Below are 23,499 nucleotides of genomic sequence, written 5' to 3' on the forward strand. Positions count from 1 at the left end.
GTTTGTTCATTTGTTAGTTCATCAGTTTAAAATATTTTTACCCTGTCTTGAGAGAACCCAAGGACACTAGCTGCTAGACAGGATTACAGATCCTGAGATATTTATGTATTTCTTTTACAGGATATGCTTTCCTTTCTCTATCAAGAGGGGCCTTTCACTCGGGGCATTTTCAGACGTTCAGCAAGTGCCAAATCCTGCAGAGAGCTGAAGGAGAAGCTTGACTCAGGAGATGAAGTGCACTTACTCTGCGAGTCCATATTTGTCACCGCGTCTGTGTTCAAGGTAGGCGGGCATCCCTTACCTTTGTGTAGGGTGCTGTCTGACCATATAAATTTTGAATCATAAAAGGAAGTGAAGATCTGCCCATTTTACTGAACCAAGGTTCTCATCCAGAGGTAGACAGTCTGGTACTCTGCAGATGTTTGGGGATAACTTCTTGTTGGCCAGCCTGGCCAAACAGTATGGTCAGAATCCCAGTGATTCTGGGAGTTGCAGCCCAGAGCATTTTGGGAGCATCAGGTTGCCTATTCTTGCATGTAGTTAGTCGAGCTGAATTTGCACAACGGATTGAGTCCTATTTCGTAAGAGGCAAGGCAGAGGTTTTTTCTAGCCACATAAGGGAACTCTGAAGAGGATACAGATCACAGCACATCTGGAACTTCATACATGCAAAACATGCAGTAGTCAGTTGCTGAAGCTATTTCTACAAAACTGACTTCCAAACCCTTCAGGGTTTGAAATCTGTCTTGGAAGTGGATGGAAGACAGAGGCTTAAGTTGTTTTCAACTGGTGCCTCACAAATGGTGCTTTCTAAAACAGTGGATAGACCACTGCTGACTGGAACAGACCCATTGAATCCGTAGGATTTGCGTAATTATTGACTTGTCATTCCGCAACTGATTTGGTGTCTACTCCAGTTGAGAGTAGAAACAGGATATATGAACAATAAAGGAAACATGTCAGATTGTTAGGAAAGAGAAGGGAAGAAAGATCTGGAGAGCACAAAGAGGTGAGAGGGGAAGATTTGCAGGAACTTATTTTGTAATATAGTCACGATTAAACTTGAGTATGAAGAGTGAGTTTCAAATTATTTACTGTGGTTAATTTTTTTTCAGTTTTCACTAATTTGGGACAAAGGGAGGCATAAGGAAGAATCCCATGAGATCTGAAAGGGAATGAGTAGATTAGATATCTGGGTGCAGAGCCAGAGGTTAGGAGTTCAACTCCCCACTGTGCTTCCTTGACAAGGGCTGAATTTGATGATCCGTAGGGTCCTTTCCAGCTCTGCAGTTCTAACATCACCTAAGATTATTGTGTTCCCTGTCCCTTGAGTGGCAGCACAACTGTCTTTTGTACCCATTCTTGTGACATCTTTCAGGGCGTCTTGTTCAGCTGCTCTGCTATTTTTAGGAGGCTTCCCCCTTACTGTATAATTCATTGATCCTTTGGTTCCCTGTTTGTGGCCATTGCCAAGAATGTTCTATTTATTGTATGGGCACATTCACAGAGAGGATGACCTTAAGAACTATCATCATATCTCACTGCCTTCTGATGACAGGATGTCTTAAAATGGAATATGGTGGTGTCTAGATAAAAAAGAAATGCCAATAAATAACTACTTTAAAGAGACAGAAAACATGGGATTACCTTCGTTCCAGAATGCAGAAGTTTGGCTATGAATTTTTGCTGACATATTGAGGGCTCCGTGATTTATTTGGTATTCCAGCAGCCTTTCAAGAAGCTAAAGATAGATTTGCCAGGTATATTTATGCAACAACAGTGTGAGGTAGCTGAGATTGTGAGTTAGTAGTTTGTATAGAACCACCAGGTGAATTTCTCCTTAAAAGAACACAAGGCAGCTTGCATAATTAACAAAACAATATTTAAAAGCTAAAAACAGTAACTACACAAATATTTTAAAAAGAATTAAACAAGTATTGTTCTTTCTCTTTCAATAAGGATTTTCTTCGTAATATCCCAGGCAGCATTTTCTCATCCCAGCTCTGTGATCAGTGGGTTTCTTTAATGGATGAAGGGAACTGTGAAGAGAAAATAAAAAGCATCCACAGGTAGAATTATTTGCATAACTTCCTATGCCAGTTTAAAAAATGAATGTTCATAAAAATGTAGGTCTATTGGTTCAGTTTCATTGATACTCAAAAGCTATGGTGTATTCATTTTGATTGTTGTATCTCATTCAGCAGTTCATTTTGCTCCCTTTATAGGTATTTTCAACTACTTGTAACATGCAGAAGAACGGTCTCACCACCCTGTGTTAGAAGTAGAATCTGGATAAATCTGTTTATTTTGTAGACTGAGTGGTGGGAAAGAAGGGAAGAGCTCTGAAGTTAATTTTCACAAACGCTGCCTTGTTTTTAAAAAAACTTCCTTGTGTGTGTGTGTGTTTAGGTTACTGGAGCAGCTCCCCCGAGCCAATGTGGTCCTGTTACGCTACCTTTTTGGAGTATTGCACAGCATAGAAAAGCAATCTGAAGACAACCAGATGACTGCATTTAATTTAGCAGTGTGCATTGCTCCCAGCTTGCTCTGGCCCCCAGCTTCTGCAAGTCCTGGAACAGAAGGAGAATTCACAAAGAAGGTTAGTTAACCAGTAGTTCTGTTCATCTTTTTGAACCGTTTGAGATTTTAAAGAGAAAGGCTTAAGAGGAAGCATGAATGAATGGTACTTCCTCTTCCAGTGTTTCTGGCTCTCATCCAGAGTGAGGAGCTTTGCATTATCTCATACATGAATAAGCTCAAAAAGTTACCAAAGGAACTTCAGTCTTTGCCATTTTTCTGCACTACTGGTCTCTATTAGAGACTGGGTGCTGAGATAGATCTGCCACTTGTTCTAGGGTTACAGTGGAGCCTCGCTTAATGACGATAATCCATTCCAGGAAAATCGCTGTTAAGCGAAAACATCATAAAGCGAAAATAAAAAGCCAATTGAAACACATTGAAAACCCCTCAATGCGTTCCAGTGGGCTAAAAGCTCACCGTCCAATGAAGATCCTCCATACGGCAGCCATTTTCGGTGCCTGTATAGCGAGGAATCCGTCCCTAAGCACAGCGGGGAGCCAATTTAAGCACCCAGCGGCCGTTTTGAAAACCTAACGATCAGCTGTTTTTAATCGTCGTAAAGCGAAAATCGGTTCCCGAAGCAGGGAACCAATCATTGCTAAGTGAAATTCCCCCATTTAGATCATCGTTTTAAACATCCTCGTAAAGCGGATTTGTTGTAATGCAGGGTAATCGTTAAGCGGGGCACGACTGTAGTTCTGTTCTGTCATTAGAATTAAGTAGTAAAGCCTTTCCTCCCAGTGTATAGCAAATATGAAATTATCTGTATGAATGATCTCCTTTTTTTTTCTTCAAAAAATAACTCCTTGGATGTAGAAAACTAATATTTTGGAAAGAGATTTAAATCTTCATTGTGCTCTTTTCCATGTGCAGCAAATTTATTTTCTGTTTTAAGAGATACATTTTCAACTTCTGCAGCTTCCATTGTGCAGGTTGAGATGGTTTCATGATGAAAATAATCATCTACATTATTTTTCTGAATATATAAACTCATATCAAGGCTGTGGTCTAGTATGCCATAGTAATTAATACAAATTCTATATCTGTTTCTAATTTAAAGGTCAAGACAAGCATTTGGCTTGGTAGTACAAAATCGAAAGCAACAATAATCTCAATTCTGTCCTCCGCATTTCCCAATGTGACCAGTGTCTCTTGTGGGGCACATCAAATTCCAATCCTGTCTTGGGAGGCAGCCTAGAACAAGCAGGTTGCAGGAGGAGGATTTGTGTGGGAGGAAAAGAACTGGCACAGAAACGGGAGCAGACACAGCTGACAGGAGGCAGGCAAAGAAAATGTTCTAGTGCTGAGCAGAAGAGGAAGGGGTTATAGAAAGAGCCTGTTGTTTTGTGCCAAGGAAACAGCAGGGACTAGAAGGAAGGAAGACTTAATTTGTTTTGAAAAATGCATACTATTAATGTAAATCACCCTATATAAAGAGTATTGTATAAAATCAAGATCTGTATATATTATTTCATAGCACAGAATACTAGAATAAAAAGAAGGGATGTGCTATAAAAGTCTATGGAGTTAATTGCAGAAGGAAAAGAAACTTTAAACGATGAACTAGTAGCCAAGTCAAGTGGGAGCTTTGATAATGAACTTTGCAGTTTCAAATGAGTCTGAAATTTCTTGGCTATCTTCATGCCTTCAGAATAAATCTCACTGTCCTTGTTTGGTTGCAGGTTTCCGTCCTTGTACAATTTCTAATTGAAAATTGCTGCAGGATTTTTGGAGAGGAAATCACTTCTGTCTTTGCAGATATAATGCCCAAAAATGATGGAGAAGATGGTTCAGGTAAGTAAGGAAGTAGTAAATAGGGAAGGAAGGAGGTTTTAGCATTTTAACTGGATCTCCATGGAATGTCCTGGACGGGTGACAATTCCATGGTGATTATAACGTGTAGCCTTGGTACAATACAGGGAAAAGTCTGGTGTGTGGTCTTAATGTGAGGCTCATAGTCTCAAATAATATAGCTGAATGTCCTTCAGCAAGATGGCTCTGTGAACATATATATGTAGGTTATGAATTGTAATGCATGCTTTGAGAAAATTGATATAACAAGTCTACCTTTTTGCATTAAGTACTGCTGCTATTAATTTTACTGGTGATGCTTCAAGGTGCTCTAATGCCTCTTTCGTACTCCTACAGATCTGTCTTCCTTTCATTTGAATGACTCCTCCTATGACAGTTTGGAAAATGAGCTGAATGATTGCACAGACTCCTCATTTAACAACCTCCTTAAAAACCGAGGTGAAGAGAATAGGAGTAGGGATTCTGTTCTGACCCTGAGTGACTGTGATTTGGACCCACCTGAACCGGATGACCCTCAAATCAAATTACCCGCCAAATCTCAACCAGTGTCCATTTCGGCTGGCTTCCATCACAAATCTCCATCGCGGGAGCACTCTGAGAATGATTCTTTGTGCTCGGTCACATCAGGCTATTCATCCACAGCCATCTCAGATGTTGTCAAGAGCTCAAGAAGACACAGGCGCTGTTCCGAACCCACCATTGGCCTTCTTGCCTCTAATTTTACACCACTCAGCGGGTTCCATGAAAGTGCCGTGCGCAAAGCCAGCTGTGATGCTGTTATATCCCATACAGATGAAGACTATCTGAAGCAGCTTCGCTCACTCCAAGTGGAAGGCCAGAAGCTTATGAATCAGAGTCTAGTGATGGGAATAGATGTGGGCAAGGATGGCTCTGAAAGCAGCAGCGTGGAAAAGAAAAATGTATCTAATCGCCTTCTCCCACCACCTCCGCTTAGATTAAATATTTGCTCAAGGACTAGCTGTTCTAGTCTCTCATCCCCTGGCACTTCTCCTTCAGGGTCTTCAATGAGCTCACTTGATAGCGCTTTTTCCCAGTTTTCGGACTACTCTGTGTTTACCCCAACCGAGACCTCCTCTCCTCTGGACTGTGCATTTCACCCACAAAGGAAATACGGAGAAGTTTCTCCTGATTTTAACTCTTTCTCAGGTCCCAACTTGGGATCAGGGGTTGGCTCTTTTCCTAACCAAGCAAGTGGTAGCGCAGTATGTGTTAAGAAAGAGAGCCTGGAATGGCCTCCTCATAAAACACCCGTCACTCTCCATCCCTGCACATGGTTAAAAAGTGGAGCTTCCACCATGAAAAATTGGACTCTGCGGAAAAGAGAAAGATCCTCCAAACAGGGAGAGAAAAAGAACAGTTCCATTAAAATAACTTTGGAGTCACCTGCATCTCCTTTGGATGTATCCACAAGCAGCCTGTGTCGTGGGCAAGAGCAAGGAACGAGCAGCTGTTTTGCAGCAGATGTTCCAGCTGTGTTGGTGGACCAGGAGAGCGGTTCTTCTCAGGGTATCGGGCAGTTAAGCAACCTTCCCTTCTGTCAGATGGAAGTCAAGGATAAGCGGTTAAAGGCCTTAGAGCTTTTGGCAGAGCAAAGCAAAGAAGAGGAAGAAGAGGAAAGTTCTTCCTTTTCGCCTTCTCATAAACCACAGTCACCTTTTCTTAATCCAAGAACTGATCACAAACCTGAGCCAGATGCTGTCTTAAGCACTGCATGTCATTTGGTCACTGAGCAAAACTTAAACAGACGCGCACTGTCCACAGAGATCACAGCCCAGCAAATGGCAGATTCCAAGAATGATAGCTCTTCATTAAGCACAGGCACCAAGGTTGCGGATGCAAACTCTGAAAGGGAAGTTTGTGCTGCCTCTTCAGACCTTACCAGAGTTCAGGATGAGCTTTTGTTTCAGACCAATTCAAATAAGTGTTTCCCCAAATCACCAAAAGGGACTGATAAGAGCAAAACGGAATGGCGGAAAAAGTTGTGCAGTGACTCTAAATTTGAAGAGATGGACCAAACCCTTTTCACAGAAGAATCTTACGTTTGAAAAGCCAGTGTGAAATAATTTTATTTTGAATTTGTTTGGTTTAATAATCCCAGAAGGCTATATTCTCATCAGGGACCTTTACTGTTTATAGGATTGCAGGAATTACTTCGCCACATAAAGGCATGGAATTTTGAAGATGTTTTCTGATGTCTAGGGAAGGTGATACCAAGAACTTTAAAGTGGAACACTAACAAATACTTTTGTATGTGCTTGCAAAACAGTTTTTCTCTAAACTATCCCTCTATGTTCTGAACATTGTAAAGCTACGTTTTGTGTCTGCTGTGGTTTGGATGTGGTGTGTGAGGTCAACCTGGGCCTCCATAGCTATGGTATTGTATTTCTGTTTTGAAGTTGATGGTCCATTTCATTGTCCTCCAAGGAGAAAAGTTTTAACATTTTTGTATGTTTTATGAGGCCAATTGTGTAACAGTTCCAGTTGCTTTACTCTCAGAGCAAAAGAAGGTTTTTAAATGAAGCATAAATCTTAACCCTTCTGTATCTTTACAATTCCAAGTGTTACATTGGTCACCATTTTGTGTTCTGTTTGGGTATTTCATTTTTCTTTCAGTTGTGAATAGTTTCTTAAATATGATTCTCTCCAATGGCATTACATCTTGCTTGTGGTGGTGGTGTGCAGTCAAAACTTCTGTAATTTTATTACATACCATTGAAATAATCTTTATTATAATATATTGAAAGTAATGCATTACCATTACCTTCAGAATGCTTCAAGATTGTATATTGGTACATTTTTGCTATTGTATATGTTCTGAAATAAATGTGTATTTTTGTACTTGAAGAAAATGCTGCTAACTTTTTGGTTTTGGCACTGCTGGCGACATGTATGTATATATTGAAATAAATTTGACTTTGCTCTATACAGCTGATGGGATGAGAACTGTTGGGCAAATAACATTATTCCTGGTGATTTTCAGGTTCTGCGTTCTGTATCCAGTCATGGATAGGAGTGTAGAAGACATTCAAAACATTCAAAACAGAGAGTTACATGCTGTCAAGTTGCCTCTGACTTAGGGTGACCTTATGAATGAGAGATCTCCAATGTGTCCTGTCCTCAACAGCTCTGCTCAGCTTTTGCAAAGTCTCAATCCACCTAGATTTTGGTCTTCCTATTTTCCTGCTGCTTTCAACATTTCCTAGCCTTATAGTCATTTGCAGAGAATCTTCCTTCTCATGATGTTCCCCAAGTAGAATAGCCTCAGTGTTCATCATTTTGCCTCCAGAGAAGTTCAACCTTGATTTGCCCTAGGACCTATTTTGTTCACCCTTATAGCAGTCCAGGTATCCAGAAAGCTCTCCTCCAGCACCATATTTCAAATGAATCATTTTTTTCCTGTCAACATTCTTTACTGTCCAGTCTTTACACCCATACATAGTGTTCGGAAATACAGGAGTGTGGTTGATCTTGGTCTTGGTCTCCAGTGACTCATCCTTACTCTTACTGATCTTTTCTAAGTCCTTCATTGCTGCTGTTCCAAGTTTCATTCTTATTTTTTGGCTGCAGTTTCCATTTGGATTGATGATTAAAGCAAGGTATGCAAAATCTCTTAACTATTTCAGCTTCTTCACTGAAAATACTAAAGTTGTGTAGTTCTTCTGTAGCCATAATTTTTGTCATCTTAATGTTCAACTGCAGTCCTGCTTTGGTACTTTGTTCACTTTCACTAAAAGTTGTTTCAAGTAATTGCTGCTTTCTGCCAATAAGATGGTATCTGCATACATGATGTTTCTTCTGCCAATTTTCACTCCTTCATCTGAATCCATTTTGATTTTTTGTATGATGTGTTCTGCATATGGATTGACAGATAAGGGGATGAAATGTACCCTTGTCTGACAGCTTTGCCTGTTCTGTCTCTCCTTATTCTGTCCTAATGGTAGCTTCTTGTCCATAATAGAGGTTATGCATTGGGACAATCAAATGCAGAGCCACACTCATTTCTTTCAGAACAATCCATCATTTCTCATGATTCACACAGTCAAAAGTTTTGCTGTAAAGCATAAACTGATCTTCTGAAAATGTTCCATGCTCTCCAATCGCCAGCGAATATTTGCAATCTGATCTCGAGTGCCTCTTCTTTTTTGGAATTTGGCTTGATGTCAGGCATTTCTCACTTCATATAAGGTAAAAGTCTTTGTTGCAACAACTTGGGCATAACTGTGCACACAATGGCCCCTTGGTCCCTGCATTCTTTGGCATCTCCTCTCTTGGGGATTGGAATGTACAGTGGTGCCTCGCTTAACGGGTGTCCCGTTTAACGATGAAATCGCATAGCGATGAAGATTTTGCGATCGCAAAAGCGATCGCTTTGCTATGGTCTGAATGGGGTTTTTTTGCTTTGCGATGATCAGTTCCCTGTTTTGCTTACCGATTATCGCAAAGCGATGATTTTTCTCCAGCTGATCAGCAGTTCCAAAATGGCCACCAGGTTAAAAAAATGGCTGCCCGCTGTGTTTAGGGACGGATTCCTCGCTTACCGGGCAGCGAAAAAGGCCACCGTATGGAGGATCTTCACTTAAAGGTCAGTTTTAAGCCCATAGGAACACATTGAAGAGGTTTCAATGCATTCCTATGGGCTTTTTAAAATCGCATAGCGATGAAATCGCTTAGCAGCGATTTTTGCTGCACCAATTAACGCCGCTATGCGAGGCACCACTATATATTAATATTGAATGTTGCCAGTCTGTGAGCCATTGTTTCATTTTCTATACTTGTTGCCATATTTTTGTTAAGATTTTGGCATTGAGGTTTGAAATAGTTCTGGCAGTATTCTATCTACCCCTAGTAATTTATTTCTTCCTAGTGCTTTCAGAGAACCTTTCACTTCACTTTCTAGAACTGCAGGTTCTTCATCGTAGGATTTCTCATCAAAGGGGTCTATAATTCTTTTATCTTTTCTATACAAGTTTTCAGTATACTCTTTCCACCTTCTCTTTATTTTCTCCTGGTCAGATAGTGCCCTGTTGGTCATTCAGCATTCCTAATCTATACTTAACTTTCCCTTTGATTTCTCTTGTTTTTCCCCTTTTGTTCTTCTCTGTTTCTTTGCAGTGGTTATTGTAATAGCTCTCTTTTTCTCTACATGACAGTTGTTGAAAAACTGCATTTAGGATTCTGACCCTATTTTTGTCACTTTTTACTTTTGCTTCTGACTATTTTTGTCACTTTTTACTTCTGCTTCTCACATGTCCCTTACAATTTTAAGTTTCTTCCATCATTCATCTAGGATTTTCTTTTCTTTTTACTACAGGAATTGTATTTTTACATTCTCTCATAATATCTCTAGTTTTAATCCACATGTCCTTCTGGTTCATGATCAAAACAGAGAGTACAATCCATTATTATCTTCTCGTGCACAATCATCATAGAAACAAGTGGCAGTTTAGAAGGAGTCCCCACATTATCACTGGATGTTTCTGGTGATGGCTTGGAAACTCTAGTGCAATCAGGGTAATGTGTATTTCCAGGATAGTTTTTTCCTTCACTCAGTCCTTATGGAGTGGCTGTGACATGGCTAAATGCAAAATAAGTCAGCCTCAAGTGCAAATAGCCAGCAAAAGTGGCCCTCTAAGGTGTTTATTTATTGATTAATCAAACAAGCTATTCCTTTTCTTGAGCCATTCATTTTGTCCACAAAGCCAGATGTTGATCCACACAATCTTAGTTTGATTATGCATTGTCATGGGTTAATATTACAGGATTTAAAGCAGTTGGATGTGGACAGCACTCCTGTCATTCATTACCTGCACTATGGTGGTTAAGGCCAACTGGTGTTGCAGCCCAACATCCTGAGGGCCACATGTTCCCTACACTTGCAATAGGATTTATTTGCTAGAAAAGAAATATGGGATTGTTGTCTTTGCTCTACAACACTTTATTGCTTTTGTGAGCTTTCTACATTAACACTTACTTTTCATAATTCTCCCTTGAAAAATTAGTGATTTGTACACCTGTAGCATTCAGCGCATAAGTTACAATACCAGTCTGATGTAGCAGAGGGGGACCCATATAATTCCTCTTTGGGTTAGGAGTTTGAAAGCAGCCTCTTTGTGTATCCATGGAATCTTGAGTGCTAGCCCCAGCCAGAGTAGGACTATTGAAATTAATGGGACTTATTGTAGTGTTGTCTACCAAGCCCCATTCATTTTAGCAGTTTGCCTCTAGTTGGAACTGAAATTAGATTCACTCCTCAGTCTTTAAAACCAATAGTGCACTCACTCTCTCCCCTCCCCAGTATGATGGTTCCTTGTTTCTGCAAGCTTCTTTGCTGACAGGCATAAACTTCCCTGGCCTTTTCTGTTACTTAAATTTGCCTGGTCACTGGTCTGGACAGGAGCAGGATAACAGCAGCCAGTGAAATGCCTGCTATCCAAAAACAGTAAGGGCTTTTTATACAAAGAATTTACAGACTGAGACCCAGTATTGAAGATAGAAGACTGCAATCCTGACACCAGATGGTTTATGACATTTTGTCACAAATATGAAGACTCAGAAATGTAGTCTTTAAAAACACATGCACATGCACTCACTGAGATTCCTAGCATTATATCAAAAAGTACCTGTGCCAAGAAAAAAAAGCTGCTTTGTAGTCTTAACGCCACCCACAAGCCATATGTTTTCATCTATTGTTTATGTGAGCATATGGCAGAATGTGCAGGAAACTTATTTATTTTTTCTTATTAAAATCTCTGCTGGAGCAAAATGTTGAGGAATTAAAAAATTAATCTCTGATCTTCCAGAGTTGTCTCCTAAAATTCTCTTGTTCTTTGGTCTTGCCTTATGCCACAAGAATACTGTTGTATTCTTTATACCGGGCCGGATCAGCCTGTAGGCTTGTGGGATATCTTCTGTCATTTGATGCAAGAGGTCCACCAAAGCCCATAATAGACACAAAATAAGAGTGCTTGTTGTTGTTTAGTTGTTAAATTGTATCCAATTCTTCGTGACCCCATAGACCACAGTGCGCCAGGCCCTCCTGTCTTCCACTGCCTCCCGGAGTTTGATCAAATTCATATTGGTAGCTTCAATGACACTGTCCATCCATCTCATCCTCTGATGTCCCCGTCTCCTCTTGCCCTCATACTTTCCCAACATCAGGGTCTTTTCCAGGGAGAAATAAGAGTGAAAAGTTATATTAATTAGTGCACAGGACGTGGGGCTGATACACGTATGCTAGAACAGATCTATATACTGTACTACAGATCAAGGATTGTAATCTTATTTTTGGCTGGGCTAGAGGGCGGGGAATATTTTTGTAGTGCTACTGGGGGTCAGGAGCCCTTGCTGATCTACCGTAAATAATCTCACAGTTTTCTGAGAGATCTTCATCTCTTTTCTGTGTCCAGTCTTGCTTCTCCTTAGAAGAAAACAATCTAAATAAACATTAGCCCATGATGTATTTACTTCACCTATTATGGCAAGTTTTATTTTGCCACTATGTGCATCCTTACTGATGGACTTTGCCTCCCTGGTACTTCCTCACCTCTCTATATTGTATTATTTTTAATTTACAGTTTTAGATGTAGATTTTTTCAATCTCAGCTATACAACCATAAAGATGAATTCAATAAATACTCCAGTGCAACTAAAATGGCATGCCTGATGATATCTTCAAATGTTTCCATTCAACAGAGAGGATTGTTTGATTGCTGCTAATTGGTTGTTGCTGGGTTACACTAATAACCCTCTTCTCTTCCTCATCAACAGTTACTGCTCTAGTGAGAGATGATTGTCTGTCTCCTACTCAAGTTGGCCTTGGTTACTGGGCTTCTGCAGATTTTACTTCAAAATACAAACACAATTGACAGATATTCAAGATGCTTTGGTACAGAACAGTAAAAAGGGATATTGTTAGTCTGACATTTATATTTTATTCTTACTAGTATTCTACCACTCTTACAGTAGGTGGGGTTTAAATTATGTTAACTGAATTTAGATCCAGTTGAATCAATGGGCCAAGTTAATTACAACGGAAATCCTGCTGAGTTTGTTAGGAACTAAATATAAGAAATTTAGTTGAGATCTAAGTCACTATTTATGCTTCCCCAAAACATGTCCCAGATGACCAGCAACTTTTTTTAAGCTGATTGTTTCAGCAAAAACAGGTAATAGTATACTATTTTCCATCATGGGCAGATTTGAGAGATTAAGATTTTTCTGGACAAGGGCTCAATCATAGAGAGCCCCAAAGGTAATCGAATCCAGTTTCATGCCAATGCAGGCAGCTCACAGTTAAAGCAACCTTGGCAGATGGCTACTCTGTCTCTGTTAAAAAAGCTACAATGAAGGAGAGTCTACCATATTCTGAGGTTATTCATTCCACCATCAAACACCTCTTGCTGTCAGGAAATTATTTCTAATGTTCAGTTGACGTTATTATGTTACATTTAAGATTTTAAATAGATCAGCTTCAATTTAGAAAAAGCTTCTAAGGCGATAAATAAGGTACCATGTATTGAAACAGCAACAAATACAGTGGACCCTTGACTTACAGACGGGTCCACTTACAGACTTTTTGAGTTACAGACTTCTCTGGCCGCAAAATTTAGGTTCGACTTGCAGCCGGAGAATCAAACTACAGACCGGGGGGAAAAACAAAATGGAACAAAAACAGCCAGTTACGGATTAATCAGTTTTCAATGCATTGTAGGTCAATGGAGCCTCGACCTACAGACTTTTCGACCTGCAGCCACCGTTCCAATACGGATTAATTCCGTAAGTAGAGGGTGCACTGTAAACAGGACAGGAAAACAAGACTACACCCAATAGAGGACTATAGCTATATCTGTTCTCCCAGCAATATAATAATCTCTAAGACTGCCGTGGAATTCAGGAAACCTGGCTGGAGGTCTCCAGTTTAATCAACTCCATTTTCTTCAAGTAGACAACAATTCTATGTCTGTCTTGCCGGTCTTCTAATTCAGTACCTGTTAATCCCAGAAGTTATAGGGAAACTTAGTGTGTTTGCTCACACTTCTTAGGGAAGCGTGCCCAGGAAATGTCTTACAATTGTTGCTGACACACACAGCCATGAGAATAAATATTCTGAGTCTCCTCAATGAAAGTTAAGAGCATTAGATTGCTGAGTCAGCTGCTTTCTGAAGAAAGGAAGTCAACAATAAGCACAATATTTGGCTAGCATCAGCAGAAGATCTAGGAAATGGGCCTGGGCAAGGTTACTTTCCTTCAGTGAGTGTTCTGTGCTGTCAAGTCAGAACTAATTTATTGCAACCTTAATAGGACATTCAAGGTAAGTGAGATATTTAAGGAGTGGCTTTACCTGTTCCACTCCCCTCATAGCCAAGTGGAGATTTGAACCCTGTTCTCCAGAGTTCTAGGCTTCATACTGTCCAGTACACCACACTGGATAGAATTTGTCTAGTTCAGTAAAAATTCCTCTAGTTCAGTATCAAAGCAGAAATTGTGGAGATGCATCTCAAGAAAAAAAGATAAGAACATGTAAGTGAGGCCTGCTGGATCAGATCTAAAGGCTAACTTGTCCAGCTTCCTGTCTCTACAGTGACAAACTAGTTGCTTCTAAGAATCCCACAAGCAATGCAAGTGCAATAGCAGCTTCTGACACATGTTCCTCAGCAACTAATATTGAGAGTCATGCTGCTTCCAGGTAATATGTCACTTATTGGGACTCTCAGCCATTGGTAGTCAACAGATTTCTCTAACTTTTAAAGTCATCCAAGCTGATGGTCATCACTACATCTTGTGGTAGCATGTTCCACAGTCTGCATTTTGTAAAGAAGTAATTATTTTTATCTGCCTAAATCTCACACAAAAGCCATGATAAAATCCAGTCTCTAGTAGAAGAGGAATGAGAACTAGAAGAAGAAATCTCTCACCGTTTTATTTCAGTGAATTATCCCAGGTTCATGGATTAGGAGAGAGCATGTCCCTATCCAAGTTCATTTTAAAAAAACAGCAAATAAGTTTTTGTTATTTTATGGTGTCTGAAGTACAATTTGTAATTCCATTGTGGACTTCAGTATTCCAAGATATGGGGATGACCCACTATCTTACTACTGCTGCTGCTGCTGCTGCTGCTGCTGCTGCTGCTGCTGCTACTACTACTACTACTACTACTACTACTACTACTACTACTACTAATGATAATAATAATAATAATAATAATAATAATAATAATAATAATAATAATAATAATAATAATAATAAAAATAAAGGGGTACCATCAAGTCAATTCAGACTGATGGCAAGCCTTCCCAGGGTTTTCTAGGTATAAATGCTCCAAAGTGGCTTTCCTTTCCCTTCTTCTGGACATGTCCTGGGACTGCGTAGCTTGCCTGAGGCTGTGCAGGTTGGCTCTTCTGTGATGCACAGGGGGAATCAAATTCCCAACATCAAACTCTTGAGTTGGCAGCCAGGTAGCCAACTCACTGAGCCATCCAGCCATTTTTAGCCACTATTTTAGATGGCTTTAAACAAATGTCAAAGAACTGTCACAGAGGATTGGTCCCAAAGGCTGTTAGATATTGAAGATAACAAAATACTACCTGTTTGGAAGTAATAACAAAATTGAGGGCTTGCCTTTGCACTCTGTTTCTTAAACTTCCAGGAAGCACCCAGTTTTCCACTGGAGGAAAAAGCATGAAAGGGCTCTTTGGTCTGAACCATCAGGGCTCTTGTATATTTCCCATTCATGGGAGATTTCTCTGTTTGCCCTCAAGAAGATATTTCTTGCATATGTAGAATTTGTCTAGTAACGCTATCACTCTTGCATCTTCTGGAACAGTGAAAAGTATTTTTTTTAGCACACAGCTGTCAGGATTAGTTACAAATGGTGGGGAGGAGAAGTGAATGATTTAAAAAACTGCCTAGCTGGCACTTTGCTGAAAGATTTAGTCTGCTTATTGTTTATTGTTTTCCGTAGTAAACATCCACACCATTGTACCTTACCAAATGGGTCATCCATTCCTAATATCTCCTTATTCCTGCTCAGGGAAGGAGGTGGTTACACAGCCATAGGCAGGCGCACACTTTTGATAAAAATCTGTTGGATTACTTCTCACACTGTATTCCTGTGAAACCCAACAAGATACGTACTCTGTAAATTTACGTAGATACTTGATCTCTATTCAAATCAAAGTTTGTGTGTGTTACATGTTGTCAAATTAAACCAGGCTTAATGGTGACTGTTAAGAGTTTCTGAAGGGACAAGATATTAAAGAAATCGTTTTATGTTTGTCCCTCCCTGGCCTCTTACGTGTTTCTGTGGCTGAGCTGGGATTCAAACCTCCCGAGTCCCAGTGTGATACTCTACCTACTACAGTACACTAGCTCTCACTGTGCTTACTTTATTTTTATATTATTACTTCTTGAAGGTATCTTTCACTTTTTAATGTAAAAATATTTCCAGGGCATTTTACAAAAAGGAGAATGTCTTGCTTTGTTTTTTACCCTCAAGCAAAATAGTGGGAATGGAGGCTATTACCTAAAAGTTAATGCTTAGGCTAGAACAGTGTGATTGACATGTGGTATTGACATTGATATGGCAACTTATGAATGAATAACCGATCCATTTAATGTGAGGTCTTCCTCTTTTCCTATTGCCTCCAACTTTTCTTGGTATTATTATCTTTTTTACTGAATCTTCATAGCACATCCAAAGCACAAGAGCCTCAGTTTAGTCATCCTAGCCCTTTAGCCATTCTATGCAGTCTTTAATACAAAAGGTATTGTCTCTGAATACTGTAAAAAAAGAGGTCAGCAACCTCCTGTGATCTGAGGGCCACAACAGCAAGAATCTGTAGAACACCTGCTCCTGCCCCACCCATGCCCCACTTTCTAGCGGCCATTATATAGATCTTACACATTCGGTTTTGGAGTCCTATAATATTTGACACTTCCTATGCCTGAAATAGATGACTGTCCTGCTACCCAAGTCTATTCATGTCCCACATTTTCTGAAAGCATTGTAATTCTTCACAACAGCCAGTCTGAATTCGAGTACCCTTATGCTTGTTTACTTGCAATTTTGTCCCAAGGTAAGGCTTTCCTTGAAATAAGTTCAGAATTAATTTTTTGATAATACACCTTAAACATTTTGGCTTTTGGAGATATATTGGCAATGAACTTGATAAGCATATATTACAAGCAAATGAAAAGTAAAGTTCTCCCCCCCCCCAAACTCCTTGTGTTGTGGGGGGCATGAAAGGGTTGGTAGAAGAGAAACAGTAACCACAGCCAGTATGTGGTGAGAATCTCTTATGGAGCCTATTTGAATAGCTGCTCTTTCAGGATCAAGTTGTGACTACAGTCTTGATCAAGGGTAAAAATCACACAAATCTTGTACAAGGACTGGTTGTAATTTTTTTGGCTCCAGATTTGCAACGACCAATTTTCCATGAGTAACATGGCAGCTTTGGAGAGAGCATTCTGATTTCCCATTATGACCCATGGTGATGCTATGGTGTTAGTTTTGGAGTTACTAACAAATAGGAATTACTAAAATACATTATTTTACATTTTAGGTGTTAGCAGACTGTTGCAATTTGACATTTTTTTTTTTACTTTCTTGCACAGTTTTCATCTAGAATGATTGCGCAGCAGGAATATTCAGCGCGTGTCTAGAAAATCCATTGAAGGGAGCAATTACATCACCAGCAATTACAGTTTTTTGCTTTAGTATTCATATTTTCCAGAGGTAACATTTGAAAAATATTCTACTATTGTAGTCCCTTTCAGATGGTGTGTGTAAAATTACTGCCTCTAGTAGGAAATGTGTGCATAAGTGCCAATAGACATAGAGCTAAAAAGGAAATAGTAAGAAACAGGACGGGATGTCTTTTAAAGAAAAAGGAGCAAACCTTACCTCAGGAACAGCTGCAGAGGTTAGAGCATTAGCAGCCACAGGATGTTCAGCATTAATTGAAAACATAGCTTGGTAGTCTTTAAATTGTAATTAATACAATTTTCCAGTAGCAAAGGTATGGCTACTCTGTGTGTTCATTACTGTACATAAGGAGAGAAAGCTTCAGCCATTTTGTATTACTGTTTTAGTTCTTTAGTAGTGCTGGGGCAGAATCCCTAAATGGTGGAGAAGGAAGCTCATATGGTTGAAGTGCAGGTTTATGCTGCTACCTCATGCTCCATTGTGGAGGTTGAGGTAACAGTGAAGTCAATGGAAAGAGCATTTCAGAATTGTGTAACCAAGCAAATAAAAGCAATGATTTTCTTTTAATACATAGGACAGTAAAACATTTTAGACCTACTTAACAACAGTAACAACTACTTGTGGGCTTGGGACTATAATTATCTGTGAAAAACAGCTTTATAAGATGTGAGATGGTGAAGGAGAGAAGTCATACAGAGCCTGTTCCTAGTAAGAGCCACAGCCAGCGAAATTATATTAACTTACTCTCTGTAGTGTCTTAACAGGAAACAACAGTTCCCAAGTAATTACCAGTACTGTTGTTGTGGGTTTTTCGGGCTCTTTGGCTGTGTTCTGAAGGTTGTTCTTCCTAACGTTTCGCCAATGTCTGTGGCCGGCATCTTCAGAGGACATTTCAGTCTATATCCATTGAAGAGATAGCAATCTCACTGGGGGGGGGGCGATCTCAGAGGGAGTCCTCTGAAGATGCTGGCCACAGAGACTGGCGAAACATTAAGAACAACCTTCAGAACACGGCCAAAGAGCCTGAAAAACCCACAACAACCATTAGATCCCGGCCGTGAAATCCTTTGCGAATAAATTACCAGTATGTTCCCAGAATATTAAAAAAAAAATGAAATAAAATAATGTTTAGAAGTCACCTTGCAGACTATACTGTGGCAGAAAGATGGAAAGGAGAAGAAAATTTCACTAGCAGCAAGGTCATAATGTCACCAAGATCTGGGGAGATGGTACTTGAGGATGTACTGCAACGTTTCGTTGCAGGCTCCGTGGGTGTGGACTGTGGAGCATGTGTGCTTGTGGAGGTAAATGTTAGAAACTGAGTGAAAGGCACTGCATAGGAACAACCAAACATGTATTATTGTGGACAGTTTTGTCTCTAGAAAATGATCCAAATAATGTGGCATCTGGCATGAATCCTTTAGCTCTTTTAGAGCTGAATTCTTTGCTTTGTTATGTTTTACCAAGGCAGAGGCTGGGAAACAGTTGCACCCATCATTAAAATTAGATTTGAAGTAATTATTATGAGAAAAGCTGTAGAGATATCAACTTTGCTACTCAGATTTTTTAAATATCTGGAGGAATATGTAATATTTGCTTATCTCCCTAGTGTGAAGTAGGAAACGGCAGCAAAGAGGTTAAGAAACATGCCTGAGGACCTTAAGGGAATTGGGTGTGAAACCCAGCATTTATTATTCCAAAATATCAGCATCAAGATCCTGTAGGCCAGACATTTCTCCTGCAGGGGAGTGTTGCCATTTTTAAATCCTTAAATCGTGTTTTGAGCTTGAGTTTAAAATATATTAGTTGATTTTCACTTCTACAGCAAGACTTTAACTGTAGATAAACTCAGTGGAATATGTTTTACAACCAGATTTCTTGATCTAAATCTTATGTGACAACCGGACCGAGCAAGGGGAAGCTATTTCTTGTAGATAAGGTCACGAAATGGCTCAATTCTGGACTATCTAACATGGCTACTCTTAGCCCTACTTGTCCTCTAGGAAGAGCTGGCATTTGTGGTGACACCATAGAAGGCTCTTGATATGATAAAGCCTGTGGCAGCCCTTGTCCCTGTGGAAAAGTCTGTGCTCAGCATACAGTTCAAATTAAGCAATTAAATTCATGTGCCAAGCCTGATAGGCTTCAAGTGGTAGAATGTCCCATGGGGGACTCGAGAACAATGCAGATCTTCCATCTGTATAAATATGGATTAATTTGTCTGCCTATCTATTGTGACAACAATATTGTAGCTATTTGGACCAAATGAAGTTGTTCATTGTCATTCCGACTCTTTATGGTGCCCCTGAGAAGGGATGTAAGAGGTCAGCCCTGTGATTTCCCAGTTGTGATTCACATCAAACATGATCTTGTCGGTTTGGTGTAGAGCAGGAACCACACATTTTAAAAATAAAAATATTTTGTGTTGTATTCATTCATTTATTGTTTAGTCCTTTTGTAAAGCACTCTGAGAACTTGATAAGAGGGTGCTGTAAGATGCTTATAATAAAAACAAAGAATGAACTCTTATTTTGAGATGTGAGTGTTAATATATGCAATAAAAACAGAAGGTCTGGCAGACTGCAAGATAATGATGATGACTGCTATCTGTACACTTGTTCATATCTGTTACTATGACAGAAGTGAGATAGAATCCTCCTACAGTATCTTTTTATTTAATCTTGTTTTCCTAACAGTATAACTGTGCTTGTCTTGGCAAGGGTAATTCTGATTATTCCAGTTTGTTCCACCAGATTGGGGTGGGGAACATTGGTCCTCCAGATAAATTGGCCTATAAATCCCATCAGCCCCTTCTGGAAAAACCAGTGGAAAGTATGGTGTAAGCATCTGGAGATCCAGAGATTCCCCCACACCTCTGCTCTACATGATTCTGCCTGCAAATGGACAGGTGATTGCATATCTCTAAAATGTCCCTGTGAATCATGCCCAATTTATTATCACCTTTTATTCCATCTCTACACTTTTCTATACGCTATTTTACTGATAAATTAAAAACAGAAGGCTCTTGTCCCAAATAAAATGTGGCACCTGTTATAAACCAGATCTTAGCCACCTGTCAATCAGCACAATCGGAGTGGACCTTAAAGATTTTTGGAATAAAGCTCCCATAATCTCCCAGCTATGGCTGCCATATTCTAGTTATTCAAACCCACAGCAAATTTGTTTGCAGACTGTGCAATTACAGAGTTGTACATGTTGTGAAAACTAACTAAATTAATATTCTTCTACTAATCTGCTTCAGTGTTGGCCTCTGCAGTAACACTTCTCAACAATTATTTAGTATTTGTAGAATTATGGGAGGATCAGAATGACAGTTACTATGTAAATGATGCCAAGGCTGAACATATTGGTAGAGAAGAATGCAAAAATTCGGTCAATTGATTTATACAATATAGCACAATGCTGCTGCTGGGATGACTTCACTGGATGTGGTGATTTTTGGAAACTGAAAGCTTCTGCCCATCCTGCCTTGCCCGCTGGCTTTCCCAGAATGGAGGGAGCCTTAGGTCCTTCAGGGGACTCTCAGAAATGTTTTATTTCCAAGAGATTGCTGCAGCTTATGATATCACCAGCCTTCCTTGACGTAGCTGCTCATGCAGTATTTCAGCCAGAGTCTGGAAGCATGTAGTAAATGGCTTTCTTTAGGATGAAGCTGAAGGGTTTTCATGTGTAGAATTCTGGGCTGAGTTCTTCTCTGCTCACAAAAACCCACGAAAATTCAAGGTTGTGTCAAGCATGCCCTTTTCCTCATCATTTGGGTAGTAATAAATAATACATTCTAGTTATTTTCTTAATTAAAAATTTTAGATCATTTTAGAGGCATTTTGAAAGTTTTTCAACACTCAAAGGTGTAGAAAGATTTGTGAACAGCATACATGTTACAGAGGGTAGATGGGTTAGAAAGCAGAGGAGGGGTGAAGCAAATCAAATCAGTGACAGAACTTAACTGTACCCTTTGGAGATACCATGCACTAAGAACAACCTTCCTTCGAAAAGAAGATTTTCGAAGAAACAATAACGTGCTATTTGCAGGCAACAGTGTCAACCAAAAGACTGCATGCCACTTTCTTTCCTCATCCTGTGGTTTCTAATATTAATGTTGGCAATTAAAATGGCAGGCGTAGGACACACGAAAATATTCCCCACCTGCTCTTAACACAAGTGGGTTACATTTTCTTGCCCAGTTAAATGTTAAGGTTTTGCTATCAAAATTCCTCTCTGTTCTTTTGGAAGAAGACCTTGTAGTTGTTTCCTTTGTGTTTCTGATCCCTGCCTGTTTCTATCCCAAATGCCCTTACTTACTCCAGAATATGGGTGCAGTTCTGTCCTACTCAAATACTTAATTCACCACAGCTTCTCTATCCTAATTGCCCCTGAAAAAGGTACTAGTTTCCCCACATTTCCTGAACTAAAGGTTCACCCTCCCCCAAAGCTTGCCTGCCTCATTCCTATCTAATATTCACGGCCATGGTTCTTCCTGTGTGTCAGATAGATTAACTCATTTTATATGCTGGAACAGTTTGCTGCTCTTAGGAATGAAGCCTTTGACAGAACCGCCTCCCTTCCGTTTCATGCATCAGTCATTCAGCAATGATGCTTCTGGCTGAAGCATGGGTTTTGGCGTCAGGCAGAAGAAAGTTGACAGGCTGCATCCTTATTAGCCCTTGCCATTGGCCCTCAAGGCTTCAGCCCAGATACATTAGTTTCCATTAACAGGATGAACAAATAAAATGTGGGTGAGGGACAGAAAAACCCAAGTGAATATACAGGGTGAGTGTAAGCGGTTACAGAGATTTTTGAATGCACGAGGGTGGTCGGGTTCTGTTCTCTCTTTGGGCAACTCCTCTTGCGGGGAAAATAAAAGCAGAGATGTTTTAATTGTGCTCACATCTTGATTTTTATTCGTTCCGTAATTCTCTTATGAAAAAATTGGGTCGAAACAAGTTAACTCTGGCAACAGGCCATAACTGGGTGACTTGAACCCTCTCCCAAAGTCCAATGAACTCACTGGGGTGCTCGGCCAAACCGCTCCTGATCTGTGAGTCTCCGTAGTGGGGTGCTCCATACTTGCACCAATGGTGCTGCAGCATGGATGCCATGCCGTCGCCTTCCTTTGGTGGAGTGTTGTACCGTGCGTCAGGCCGGATCACCTGTTTCCCGCATCCCTGGCCCCTGGAAAATACGATCACTGTCCACTCTTGGGATTCATGGATGATTTCTCCCTCCGATTTAGGGGTCAGGACTAGCAACAGTCCTTCAGCAGTTAGGGAAGTCCTTCAGCAACTCTTTGTGCCCTCTTAAATTCCCTTTCTTTACGCTTCTCCTCTTCCCACTGTTTCATCCTGCTTTCCCACTCTGCCTGGAACCAACGTTCTCCTCGCTCATTTATACTTTCCTCCCACACTGACAGTTGTTGCTCCTACCCTCTTTCCTTCCTCCTCTCTTCCACCAAACAAATCTCTACCTTCCCTCTTTTCTTCTTTGATTCTGAGTCATATCTTCCCACTTTTTCTACCGCCTCCTCTATATGCTCACTTTCCCCGCCTCTAATGTCATTTTTCTCGTAATTTCATTTTCAATACTCTTTTTCTGTCTCTTCTGTCCCTGTTTTAACCACGGACAGCACACTCTCGCTCATCTCTCCTTCACGAGTCTCCAGATACTGTAATTGCTGTTACGGTAGAACTTGGCAATACAAGACCTTGCCATTTCATTTCAGTGATCTTATTCCCTGATCTCCTCCCAAAGATGGATCTCAGTATATATACAGGATCATTAAATTAGATATTCTGTCTCTCCCCCTCCCCCGCAAAGATTCAGACTCCTGTATTTTTCCTCACCTGTCATATCTGCGTGAGAATATGTAGGCGGCTCTGAATAAATATGTCAGAAGTAACTGACAGGGTCTCAGAAGTAATTATTATGTTTTGAAATGTATGCACATACATGTGTTTTGATAATACGGCAACTCTTGGCCCATAAGTACAGACCCTCCACAACTGGCATTCTCTGATTCAAACAACTGCATTGAAAACTTAGGAAAACTGTATTTGCATGGCTTATTTCCAGACAGAATCTACGAGATTATTTATTTTATTCTTGTGATGAGCCTACTTTCAAGAAATCTCACTGGTCTCAAAATGATGTATCTGCCTCTGCTCTTTAATACATTTATAAAGAGACCTTCACATAACACTTGACTGCTACCTTTTGAAGTGGGCAGGGGATTAACTCTGTAACCGTCTTTCAAAATGAACGTTTGACATAGCAGCAGCTTTAGATTTTTCCACAGGCAAGTTCACTAATCTGATCTTTCTGAGATGACCCTCCCTCACATGAATCTTGCAGGACTTTGACTTTGA

General features: G+C 40.1%; 1 protein-coding gene and 1 long non-coding RNA gene across 2 annotated transcripts in view; one reads left to right on the top strand and one right to left on the bottom strand.

Annotated features, from left to right (window-relative positions):
• The window catches only part of ARHGAP20 (Rho GTPase activating protein 20), a 92,806-nt gene extending 85,468 nt beyond the window's left edge, over nt 1-7,338 (top strand). Inside the window, exons 11-15 of the mRNA XM_020805193.3 lie at nt 121-282; nt 1,960-2,069; nt 2,410-2,599; nt 4,263-4,374; nt 4,729-7,338. Coding sequence (XP_020660852.3) covers nt 121-282; nt 1,960-2,069; nt 2,410-2,599; nt 4,263-4,374; nt 4,729-6,458 — 2,304 coding nt within the window. The 3' untranslated portion in view covers nt 6,459-7,338. The remainder of the gene's footprint in view (nt 1-120; nt 283-1,959; nt 2,070-2,409; nt 2,600-4,262; nt 4,375-4,728) is intronic.
• Nucleotides 7,339-11,400: 4,062 nt separating this feature from the next.
• Nucleotides 11,401-13,829, bottom strand: LOC144588065 (uncharacterized). The gene is made up of 2 exons (XR_013543398.1): nt 13,754-13,829; nt 11,401-11,574 (listed from the first exon to the last, which is right to left on the bottom strand). It is a non-coding gene; the product is annotated as an uncharacterized LOC144588065 (long non-coding RNA).
• Nucleotides 13,830-23,499: the final 9,670 nt, after the last annotated feature.

This window comes from Pogona vitticeps, chromosome 3 (genome assembly GCF_051106095.1).
Source record: "Pogona vitticeps strain Pit_001003342236 chromosome 3, PviZW2.1, whole genome shotgun sequence".
In the NCBI taxonomy this organism is placed as follows: domain Eukaryota; kingdom Metazoa; phylum Chordata; class Lepidosauria; order Squamata; family Agamidae; genus Pogona; species Pogona vitticeps.